Here is a 12729-nt window from a genome sequence, read left to right as displayed (position 1 = left end):
GGTAGGGAAATGGAGACAGAGAGAAGGGGGAGAGGGAAAGTGTGAGGATGGAAGGAACTAAGGGGAGAGGGAGGGAGGAAGACACACAGATTTCATAGCGATAGTTTCTTTTTTTTTAATTTTATGTTTTATTTTTTAGAGAAAGAGAGAGAGACAGAGTACCTGTGGGGGAGGGGCAGAAAGAGAGGGAGACACAGAATCCAAAGCAGGCGCCAGGCTCTGAGCTGGCAGCACAGAGCCTGACGAAGGGCTCAAACTCCTGAACCATGAGATCATGACCCGAGCCGAAGTCAGACGCTTAACCGACTGAGCCACCCAGGCGCCCCTATAGTGGTATTTTCTATGATCATTTACCTGTCTCTGCTCATATTTTGTCTATACTATTTAAATCATGTTACTTTTTAATGTTTTTGGTAATCCTTTTCTAAGCAAACTTACTGAAACATAAATACATACCAAAAAAGCCCAGAAATCATAAGTAAACAGCTCACTGAATTTTCACAAAGTGATCACACCCATCTGACTAGCACCAACATAGAGATTTCCTACGATATTAGAAGCTCCCTCCTGGGGCGCCTGGCTGGCTCAACTGGAAGAGCATGTGACTCTTAATCACAGGGTCCTGAGTTCGAGCCCCACATTCGATGTAGAGTACTTAAATAAATGAAAGTCTCAAAAAGAAAAAAAAAAGAGAAGCAGCAGCTCCCTCCTAACTCCATACAGTCATTTCTCCCCACAAAAACTAACCACTATCCTGACTTCTAACAACTCCATAGATTAGTTTTACTGTTTTTGAAACTTATAAAAATGGAACCATACAGTATATGTTCTTATATGCCTGGCTTTGTTTACTCACCATTATTTTTGTAAGATTGATCCATGTTGTTGCATAGATTATTCATCCTCCTTACTATACAGTATTGTGTTGTTCCTGTGTTCTAGTTTTTAAAAATACCATTTCCTTTTTGAAAAGTAATGAACTCTTAATTGCAAAATTTTTGAGAAAATACACATTTGAAAAAAACATTTCTTTGCTCAGAATTTTATTAGCATGTTAGTATGGTATAAAACTGTTCTTATGCTTGAAAAATCACTAAAATACTTTCTAGGTAGAACCTAAATGGCATTGGCTTTGAGGACTGTAGGGAGAATATAGGGAAGGGTATGAAGGAACAAAACAGGCCGTTTGTAAGATAAATGTGTGTAGTTATATAAGCTAAAATAAAGATGTAAGTAGAGCTTCTTGTTAACCTTCTGAAAAAAGGCAAAGTTTCCTCATGACTATGCAAAGTAGAAAATGAGCTGTAGTGGAGATATCTAAGTGATGAAAGTAGACAGTTGGAAAGATGATCAGATGTGAAGACATCACCATTTTTCGTTTATATACTTGAGATAGATTAGATGTGCTTTTGTTTCCCATTGCTATAGGAAGTGATAAAAAATATTTACCTCAGTGTAATAAGGTATAAGATTAGAGGCAAGAGAACATGTGTAATAACTGTTAACCAATTATGAGAATTTAACAATAGTTACTATAGGCTATGAGTTTGTAATTCAATGATAAATGAAAGGTTGCTTCTGCCCTTGGAAGGGTTTAAGGTAAAAAAATAAAGAGAATTTTAAAATGGGAAAATTAATGAATATGTAACAACAAAATAAAAAAAGTGTTAAGAAACAAGGAACAAGTTACTGGGATAGAAAATAAAATATATAAATTAGATGAAGTCAGCATGGGTCTGATTTTTAACATCGTACCTAAAGGATGAAAGGAACCCAATATGTAGAGAATGCAAGTTGGCATTCCTGGAAATTTCAGTTGTTAGTGAAAAGCTCTAAGAAATGAAAAGATTGTGACATATTCTAGGAGCAGAAAGGAGACTAGTGGGATAGGAATATAGCGAACAAAGTGGGCAGTGGCTTGAGATGATATCTTATGGTAAACAAAGGCCATGTTATTCATGGTAAGATGTTTGTACATTATTTAAAAAGCGTAGTCATTAAAAATTTAAAGATTCTCAAACTTTGATGAGATTTTCAGCTAATTTACTTTAATTGAGCTTTATTTTCTATTATAAAGTTTTTTATTTGCTTGTTAACTTTTTCTAGAATAAGAAGATAGCCTGATAAAATATGATATAAGATATAAATATCTTATTTTCTTTCAGACTTAGAATCCAGATATGACACTAAAAAGTTATTTCAAGAAAAGGATATTTGTGAAATGAATTTATCTCAGTGGGAGATAGTGAGAAGAATTAGAAGTTGTGGCCTTGAAAACTCCTTTATCAGAAAAGATTATGAATATAAAAAGTTTGAGGGACAAGAGAATTCTCAAGAGGGATATTTCCAGCAAGTGAAAAAAACCACCTCTGAAAAAATGCCCACTTACAGAAAACTCACATCTCTTACTCTGTATCAGAGTATCCATAATAGAGAGAAACCCTATGAATGTGGGGATTGTGGGAAGGCCTTTAGAGTACGCCAACAGCTTACTTTCCATCAGAGAATTCACACTGGTGAAAAACCTTATGAATGTAAAGAATGTGGAAAAGCCTTTAGACAGTGTGCCCACCTGAGTCGACATCAGAGAATTCATACTTCTGACAAACTCCTTGAATGTAAAAAATGTGGGAAGATCTTTACATGTGGTGCAGATCTTCGAGTACATCAGAGAACTCATATTGGTGAGAAGCCCTATGAATGTAAGGAATGTGGGAAGGCCTTCAGAGTACGAGGACAACTTAATCTTCATCAAAGGATTCATACTGGTGAGAAACCCTATGAATGTAAGGAATGTGGGAAGACCTTTCGACAGTATGCACACCTCACACGACATCAGAGACTTAATATTGCTGAGAAGTGCTATGAATGTAAGGACTGTGGGCAGGCTTTTTTGTGTAGTACAGGCCTTAGAGTACATCACAAACTTCATACTGGTGAAAAACCCTATGAATGTAAGGAATGTGGAAAGGCCTTCAGAGTGCGCCAACAACTCACTCTCCATCAGAGAATTCATACAGGTGAGAAACCTTATGATTGTAAAGAATGTGGAAAGACGTTTAGTCGTGGTTATCATCTGACTCTCCATCAGAGAATTCATACTGGCGAGAAACCTTATGAATGTAAGGAATGTCGGAAGTTCTTCCGTCGTTATTCAGAACTTATTTCACATCAGGGTATTCATATTGGAGAGAAACCCTATGACTGTAAGGAATGTGGGAAGACCTTTAGACTGTTCTCGCAACTTACTCAACATCAGAGTATTCATTTTGGTGAGAAACCTTATAAATGTAAGGAATGTGAGAAGACTTTTAGACTGCTGTCACAACTTACTCAACATCAGAGTATTCATACTGGTGAGAAACCCTATGACTGTAAGGAATGTGGAAAGGCCTTTAGGCTTCATTCATCACTTATTCAACATCAGAGAATCCATTCTGGTGAAAAACCATATAAATGTAAGGAGTGTAAAAAGGCATTTAGACAACATTCACATCTTACTTACCATCAGCGAATTCATAATGTAACTAAATAATTTAGGAAAACCTTCCACTGTGAATTTTGTGTTAAGGGGCATTAGAAAATAAATTCTAGGGGAAAAGTTTTTGAATATAGGAATCCCTTAGTGCTTCATGCTTATAGCTAAACTAAATAGGTTTTATTTGAAGGAAATGATATATTAATTTCATGAATTTTTAGAAGCCTTTTCTCACCACTAAAAACCATGTTAAACTTTGGGAAATGTTTTCTAGAAAGAAACTCTTGTTAAAGGAGTGAATATAGAAAAACTTTTTAATCTTACCTATCATCACCTCTATTTTTCCCATCTGTATAATATACCTATGAAGGTTGCTAGGGCACTAACTCATTCCAAAAACTGATAACTGAGAGGAAAATCATTTAGCCTGCATTTCCTGTTGAACTGTATTTTAGAGCACTAGAAGTTGATAAGCTAAAGTTCTTTATTAGAGAATTTTGTAGCACTTAATAAAAGAATGGATCTAGGCATGATTCTTGGTGGAGGATAAGGCCAGTAGATACCCACTGATCAATTTTAATCTCAAAATAGGACAAAATATTTTGTGCCCCCTAATGAGTTACAATAAGACATACACATGTTGCCAAAAAATATTGAACTTGAATCTAAACATCAAGAGCTAACTCCCAGTTTAGGGAAAATTCAGGGAACAGAAGAACAGGACACAAGAAGAAGCAATGAAACAAATTTAAAATGTGGGTAATTCTACAAGAGGAGTGGACCTGGCTTCTCAGTCAGTAAAATGGCATTGATAAAAGGGAGGTGGAACTCTTAAATTTTAAGAGTCTGAAGAAATGTATATCAATCAAATGTAGTGAATTAGATCACAAGTTGAACAAACATGTAAAAAGGACATTTTTATGACAATTGGGGAACGGAATATTGACAGATAATAAATACATGTTTTTGTTAGGTGTTTTAATAGCATCGTGGTTATATAAAAATGTTAGAGATAAGTTTATACACATAAGATGGCATGATGTCTGGAACTTTTAAAAAATGCTCAAGCAAAAGAACAATAAGGATGGATAACTTAAGTTTGTGAAAGTGATGGTAAGATAAGTCTTGAGTACATGGTTTTTGTTTATTTTGTTTTTACTATTTACTTTTATGTATTTGAATTTTTCCATAATATTATTTTAAAGATAAATTAGCTATGTAATTATAACCAAATTGAAGTAAATGATTTTTTAAATGACTACATATCAAAATTTTTGGATGTTGTCAAAGTTCTGCACATTGAGATATTAAATATGCTATACCATATTTGGGAAATACAGATGGAAGATCCAAATTTTACCTAGTTCACTTATTGCTACCTCTGTTATCATGCCTGTCCCATGGTACTTCATATATTTAAAGAACGAGTTTGAAAAGCAATTACTACAACTGACTATGGAAATTAATGGAGTAGGCCTTCATTGTCGAATAAGATAGGTGCCAGCAACATGTTGAGCACTCAAAACTGAGCACTTGAATTGTGGCTAGTTCGAATTAAAATGGTGTTCGGTGTAAAGTACACATGAGGTTTTGAAGATTTAGTTTTTAAAAAAGGATGTAATGTATATTCTGTTTCTCCCAGCATTCCTCTTTTGGGATATTCAGTGGGATATTCAGAACCCAATTTAAGTGTCTTTCTGCTTGCAAGTAGCATGTTTGCATACTGAAGTCTTGGTTCTACCCTGAATCATGCTGTTTTTCCCCCCCTTCATGAAAGGTAGCCTGTGTTTATAGCTGACCAGTTTTCCCAGACTGTTTTTAGCCTGTAGATGTCTTGGGATCCCAAGGCCCTTTCATTTGTACTGTTTCTGTACCATTAAGTTCAAGCTTGCAGTGCTTTAAGTAGTACAGTTGTCTTAAAAGCTGTATTTTCTTTTTTTTAATTTTTAAAAATTATTATTTTGAGAGAGAACATGCACATGAGCAGGGGAGGGGCAGAGAGAGAGGGAGAGAGAAAAACAAGCAGGCTGTGTGCTATTAGCATGGAGCCCATCGCAGGGCTCCGTCTCAAGACTGAAATCATGACCTAAATTGAAGTCAAGATTTGGTTTCAATCTTCAACTTAGCCACTCAGGTACCCCTAAAAACTGTATTTTCTATGAATTTTATTAGGGTTCACTCAAAGAAGCAACAGCTTTTCTCTATCAGGTTCCCTATGAGGCTGCATAGAAAAATGACTTTTAGCGGCGTCTGGGTGGCTCAGTCGGTTAAGCGTCCGACTTTGGCTCAGGTCATGATCTCACGGTTTGTGGGTTCGAGCCCTGCGTTGGGCTCTGTGCTGACAGCCAGCTCAGAGCCTGGAGCCTGCTTCCCATTCTGTATCTCCCTCTCTCTCTGACCCTCCCCTGCACATGCTGTCTCTCTGTCTCAGAAATAAATAAAAAACATTAAAAAAAATTTTTTAATGACTTTTAAATTCTTAGAAGCCCTAGTATTTCACAGGAAAGATAAAAGTTGGGTTCATCATTATTTGGAATACATTTTCAGGACAGCACCATATATTTGATTCCCCACCCCCACCCCCTTTAGGCCCATTATAACTTTGAATACCCTTTGCTATCTGGAAACACTGCCTTGGAAACTTCTATATTTCCTTTAAATTTATTTGAAATATTTAGCAATTGATATGAGTAAAATGTGATTTTTCTCTTTTACTCTGTTATGATGGGTTACCTTTATGGATTTTCAAATATTGATCAAGCCTCACATCACTGGAATAAACTCCCATTTGTTTGTAGTGCACACTTTGTATGTAGTACATAAATATATTGTTGGATTTCTTGTGATTGCTACAAAGTGCTAATATTTTCTTGAGGATTTTTTTTTTTAGGATCTTTGCTTCTATATTCAGGAGGAATACCAGTTTGTAATTTGCTTTCATTTTAGTGTCTTTGTCTCATTTTGCTATCAAGGTGATTGTGGCCTCATAAAATGAGTTTCAAAGTATTGTCTCCCTTCCATTTCTGGTAGAGGTAATGTTGAATTGTTAATTATCCTTCATATGTTTGGTAGGATTCTCTAGTGAAGCCATTTGGGCCTTGAAATGGACTGTCTCCTCAAAATTCATGTGTCCACATCCTAATCTCCCCCACCCCAATATGATGACATTAGAAGGTGGAACCTTGTGGAGGTAATTAAGTTATGATGGTGGATCCCTCCTGACTGAAATTAGTCCCCTTGTAAAAGGGCCAGAGAGCTCTCTTACACTTTTGTGCCACCTGAGGATACAAGAAAATGGCAGTCTTCATTCTGGAAGACAGTTCGTGACAGAAACTAACCATGCTGGCACACTGATGTCAGACTTCAGCCTCAAGGATTGTGAGAAATAAGTTGCTGTTGTTTATAAACCACCCAGTCTATTGTACTGTGTTATAGCAGTCTGAAATGAGTAAGACAGCTATTGGCACCAGAAGTGGGGTGCTAATGTAACAAATATCTAAAAATGTGGAAGTGGGTTTGGAATTTAATAATAGGTAAAAGCTGGAAGAGTTTTTAGATGCATGCAAAAAATAGGGACATTAATGGTGATTTGGGTGATATCTCAGAAAAGAGCTAAAGAGAAAACTTCAATCTTAGAGAATAAGTTATCAACAGAATGTAGAAATGAATGGTAAAGGCAGTAATGATGAAGTCTCAGGTGGAAGTGAGGAACATGTTATTGGAAAACCAGAGGAGGCTCTTCCTTTTATAAAGTGACATAAAGTGACAAAGAACTTGGTAAAATTGCATTCCGTTCTAGTGTTTTGTGGAAAGTAGAACTTGTGAACAATGAAGTTGAAGATGCGGCTTGGCTCCTGGCTGATTACCAAAAAAAATAAATAAATAAAAAAGTAGAGAAATGACTAAAGAATGGAATTTTTGAAACAAGATTTGGGAAATTCGCAGCTGAATATAGTTAAGCAGTGTTAAAATGCTGTTAAAGTGAGGTCATTGATTGGGAAAGAATGGGATCCTGTAAGATGGTGTGGGGACAGGTAGGAAGGCTCTGACATAGCTGTGACATTGAACTGCTGTATACTGAGTCTTCCTTATCATTAGAAGTAGCCTCATCAGCAGAAGTAGCCTTTCCATCCCTAGTGGCAGTAGCATCCTCAGCCATGGTGGCATCAGCCTTTCCATTTTCATCTGATGGAATTAACTATGCATTGTTTGAGGAAACTAATGACCTCCCTTGAGGCTGTGGCCATGCAAGACAATGCCACTTTCTCAGAAACCTCCACAACCACCCCTTTTGTTTCTAGACGTATCACTAGACTCCATCACAGCAGGCTCCTAAAAGTGCAGTGCAAAGTATGACCCATGAGGAGGGTTACTACAGTGCAAAAGAACTACTTGAGTTTCCTAACTTAGACAGAAATCAAGGGAACAAGTATGGAAATAGATACTAAGTGTGTGGCATTGTAGTAGAAGGAACATGATTAGAAATTTGGGCAATGAAATCTGGGGGAGAGGTAGGTGGATAGACCGCTCTGAATTAGGGCAAAAAAATTGAAGATGCCTGTGTTGGATGGCCCATTCTGTGGCTAATAGCTTGTTTCCCCAGCCACTCCTGTCATCCAATGGGCGTGTGAACAAAGTGGCATGGTGGCAAGGGATGGAGGTTACACATGTGACCAGCAACATGGACTTCCACTCACCAAGGCTGACTTGGCTATGACCATTGCTGAGTGCTCAGTCTGCCAGAAGGAGAGACAATACTGAGCCCTCCAATATAACATCATTCCTTGGGGGTATTCAGCTAGCTACTGCAAGCAGGTTGATTACACTGGGTCATCCATCATAGAAGAGGTAGCGTTTTGACCCCACTGGACTAGAAACTTAACTCTGGATATGGATTTATTTTTCCTGGATATAAAGCTTTTGATAAAACTACCATCCATGGACTTAGAGAATGCCTTATCCACTGTCATGGTATTCCTCACGGCATTACTTTTCATAAATTATTACTAATTTGCTGATAGATTGCTGTTTGGCATGTAATTTTATATCATCCTGACTTGTGAAAGTGAATAATTAACTGGGGCTGGAAAATTTTTCAATTTTTTACACTCTATTATTTATTGAATAATTTCTTCCCTTATCATTGTGCCCTTTTGTCTGCTTCTGAAATACATATGTATAATATATATTTATAAATATATTTATATGTAAATGAATCATTGCAGAGGCAGGAAAATGGCATAGAATATCACACTATTGTAATTTTTTATTGTTGATGTTTTAATGTGCTTTAATATATATTAGTATTGTATCTGTCTAAACTTTTTTACCTTTGTTTTTTATAAATAACTTTTTGTAAAAATTGAGAAAATATACAGAAACAATGAAAAAAATCAAGATCACTTCTATTTTCCTTTCTACCAAAGAAAATTGTTAAACTGCAAGGTGTTATACTGTCTCCTATTCAGACAGAGTACTTACAGGGGAAAATAAAAATTGAAATCTTTACAATATTAGGTCTTCCATGCATTAAACCTAGTTTAACACTGTTTAAAAAGCAGGCATTCTCCTGTGTCTTTTGTTAAGTCTTTACACTTTTAGATAAAGAACTTACAAATTCCTTGCCTGGTTCAATCATAGACATGTTATACATTTTGTTGATTTCATGACTGGAAATGTTTTGTTGCATTATCTAATTAATCATTACTGATATATAAGAAGGCTATTGATTTTTGTATGAAAATTGCAACCTTGTCACCTCATTTCTGTTGTTTGGTTATTTTGGTTTTTTGTTGGATAATAGTTTCCAGGAATACATTCAGAGAAGGTTTCTTAAGTGCCTAATTTATTTCATTGATGCTTAAATGAGAGTTTGGCACAGTCTGGAAATGGGTATGAATTGTTTTTTCCTCTCTGAATTTGATGATTTACTCCATTGTCTTCCTACATGAGTATAATCTGTGAAAGTATAATGTTAATGTATTTCTTATTCTTATGTATGTAAACTGTTTTTTAAATCTTTCTTGAAACTTTCAGTGTTTTTTAAGACTTATTTTTTATATTTCAGGTATTACTATTTTACTTAATTTTTTCAAAGCCATCACTTTTAGAACCATTTGTTTTATTTACCATTTTAAAGAAAAGAAAACATTGAATTAAAGTACTCTGTGTCACTTATACTAAGATGCATTCCAGTTTCACAGATGGTAAAATCAAAAATGTGTATTAGAATTAATGATAATGGGTATTTTATTAACTTGTTAAGGCTCTCTCAAATTGAGTACTCACATCCTTCTTGGTTTTGAGGTTACTTTCATTGATTACTAGTTCAAACATTATCTCTCCTCAATTATCTCTGTTATCTTCTGGGGCTTCTATTAAATGGATGGTGGAATTTCTACTTCAATCTTTTGTCAGGTTTTATTCTAATATTTTGCATCACTTTATTACACTTGGTTCCTCTGACCTGTATAGCAACGAAATCTTCTGGCTTCCTAATTCACAATTCAGCTGTATGCATTCTGTTTTTCAGCCCATCTAAATTTTTTTCTTTTAATTTTTTCCTTGGAAATACTTATAAATACACAGGAATCTACAGAAATGGTACATTTCACCAAATTTCCACCAGTAGTCACGTCTTACATAGAGTACAATATCAAAACATAGAATTTGACATTAATATAATGTATATATGTAGTTACATGTCATCTTATCATGAGTATAAATATAGACTCATGTAATCACTACTGCACTAAAGATACAAAACTGTTCCACCAATACAAAGATCTCTCTCAGGCTGCCCCTTTATAATCACACCTGCACCTCACCTACCATCACTAATCCCTGGAAACCATCTACATCTATAATTTTTCAATGAAGTTATATAAATAGAATCATATAGTATGTGACCTTTTGAGATTGGCTTTCAGAACTCAGAATGTTTTTGAGATCTAAGTTGTCACATCTATCCATAGTTTGTTCCTTTTTAATGCTGATAGCTCAGAGCCCGGAGCCTGCTGTGGATTCTGTGTCTGTGTCTCTCTCTGACCTTTTCCAGCTCATGCTCTGTCTCACTGTCTCTCAAAAACAAATAAACATTTTAAAAAAATTTTTTTAAAGAATGCAACCTTGCTGCTTGCAACCACGTGGCTAGAACTAGAGTGTGCTATGCTAAGCAAAACAAGTTAGAGAAAGACAAATATGATTTCATAGACAAATATGAATTGCATAGGACCTAGAATACCCAATATAATGAAAAAGAATAAAGTTTAAAACTCATACCATGATAATTCAATATTTACTCTAAAAACAATTTGGTATTAGTGCAAGAATAGCTAAATATACCAATGAGACAATACAGTATAGAAATAGGCTCACAGATATAAGGTCACTTGACTTATTACAAAGGCACTATTGCAATTCAATAAATAGTGATGGAGCAACTGGTTATACATATGGGGGGAAAATCTCTTGATCTTCACCTCAAAAGAAAGAAACAAAAGAATTAATTTGAGGTGAATCATAGCCATAAATGTGAAAGGTGAAACAATAAGATTTCTGGAAGAAAAATAGAATATCTTCATATCCTTATGGTAGGAAAAGGCTTTTAAACAGAATGAGACATCAGCTATAAATAAAATATTAGTGAGCTGAACTTCATTTAAATTAAAATCTTCCAAAGCCTTCATTATTAGAGTGAAAAGGCAAGCCATAGCCTGGAAAAGAGGTCTATAATGCAAATGTCCTACAAAGACCTCATATCTTAGTATACACAAATACCTATGAATAAATAGAAAAAGCACAAACTGATTTTAATAAAATGGTCCAAAGTTAAACAGACAATTCAACATAGAAGTTATCCAAGTGACTGGCATATGAAAGGATGCTAAAGTGAGTATTCATCAGGGAAATGCAAATTAAAATCATACTGAGATGCCAATACCCACCTTCTAGTATTGTAAAAATTTAAAAGACTGACACTACCAGGTGCCTAAAAGGATATGGAGTAACTGAAACCCTTTACATTGCTGATAGAAGTGTTAATTGACACACCTTGGGAAAATGATTTGGCAGTATCTCCACAGATACATACAAATCTACTTTGCAATCCAGCTATTCTACTCATGGCTTCCTAATAGAAATGAACGCGATGTCTCCCAAAATATGTAAGATTGATCGTAGATTTATTGATAAGAAAAAACTGGAGGGGCATCTGGGTCAGTTAAGTGCCCGACTTCAGCTCAGGTCATGATCTCACAGATTGTGGGTTTCAACCCTATATCAGGTCTGCGGGGTATTCTCTTTCCATCTCTCTCTGCCCCTCCCCAACTCACACTTTCTCTCTCTCTCTGAAAAATAAATAAATAAACTTTAAAAAAATGAAAGAAAAGAAAAAACTGGAAACCCACACAAATGTGTATCAATATAGAATGAATATATTGCAGCAAGAGTTAGACTGCTGCAGCTCACCGGCAAAATATGGCCTGTCACCTGTTTTGGTATTACCAGTGACCTAAGAAAGTTTTCACATTTTTCACATTTTTAAATGTGAAAATGGCCAGTGACCTAAGAAAGTTTTCACATTTTTCACATTTTTAAACAGTTTTCACATTTTTAAACATTGCAATATGTGAAAATTACATGAAATCCAAATTTCAGTGTCCATAAATAAAGTTTTCTTGGAATACAGCCACACTCATTTGTTTACATATTGTCTATGGCTGCTTTCATGCTAGAATAGCAGAGTTGAGTAGGTGTGACAGACATCTGGCACACAAAACCGAAAACATTTACTCGCTGGCTAAAGGACTCATCTCCTAGTCTTAATGTTGACAAAAACATGTCGGGCACATATTATTACATTGATTGCATTCAAATGAAGTTCAGGAATACACAAAAGTAATCTATGGTGCGAAAAGTCCAAATAATGGTCTTTTCTAAGTGGAGTCACAGTTGACCAGGATGGGGCACAAGGGAAAATTCTGGCATTTTGGAAATCAATGTTCTTTATCTTGATCTGTGTGTGGTGATTGCCTGTGTATGAAAAAATCATGGAGGTGTATATATAATATTTGTGGACTTTATGTAAATTATTCTTCAAAAAAAAAAGACTAAGGCTGAAATTGTACTTTTTCCCATCTCTCTTCATTTCAATATAAAACTCACTTTTCAAATTATTTGCGAGATGAAATTCTTGTTTCTCCAATTTAGGTAGCCACAGATAACTGTTTAAATTTAAATTTATTAAAATT

At 35.3% G+C, this 12729-nt stretch overlaps 1 protein-coding gene across 6 annotated transcripts in view; it reads left to right on the top strand.

The window, feature by feature from the left end:
* The window catches only part of ZFP30 (ZFP30 zinc finger protein), a 48906-nt gene that overhangs the window by 14932 nt on the left and 21245 nt on the right, over positions 1–12729 (top strand). For 5 of the 6 annotated variants that reach the window (XM_077773703.1, XM_077773704.1, XM_077773701.1 and 2 more), the window contains one exon: positions 2166–9884. In XM_077773703.1, coding sequence (XP_077629829.1) covers positions 2166–3535 — 1370 coding nt within the window. In that variant the 3' untranslated portion in view covers positions 3536–9884. Of the gene's footprint in view, positions 1–2165; positions 9885–12729 lie in introns of those variants that run through there. The other variant, XM_077773705.1, reaches the window with a different exon arrangement.

This window comes from Crocuta crocuta, unplaced genomic scaffold (assembly GCF_008692635.1).
Source record: "Crocuta crocuta isolate KB4526 unplaced genomic scaffold, BGI_CrCroc_1.0 scaffold267, whole genome shotgun sequence".
Lineage (NCBI taxonomy): Eukaryota > Metazoa > Chordata > Mammalia > Carnivora > Hyaenidae > Crocuta > Crocuta crocuta.
Note: the sequence above shows the minus strand (reverse complement) of the source record. Positions and strands in the feature narration are given on the sequence as shown.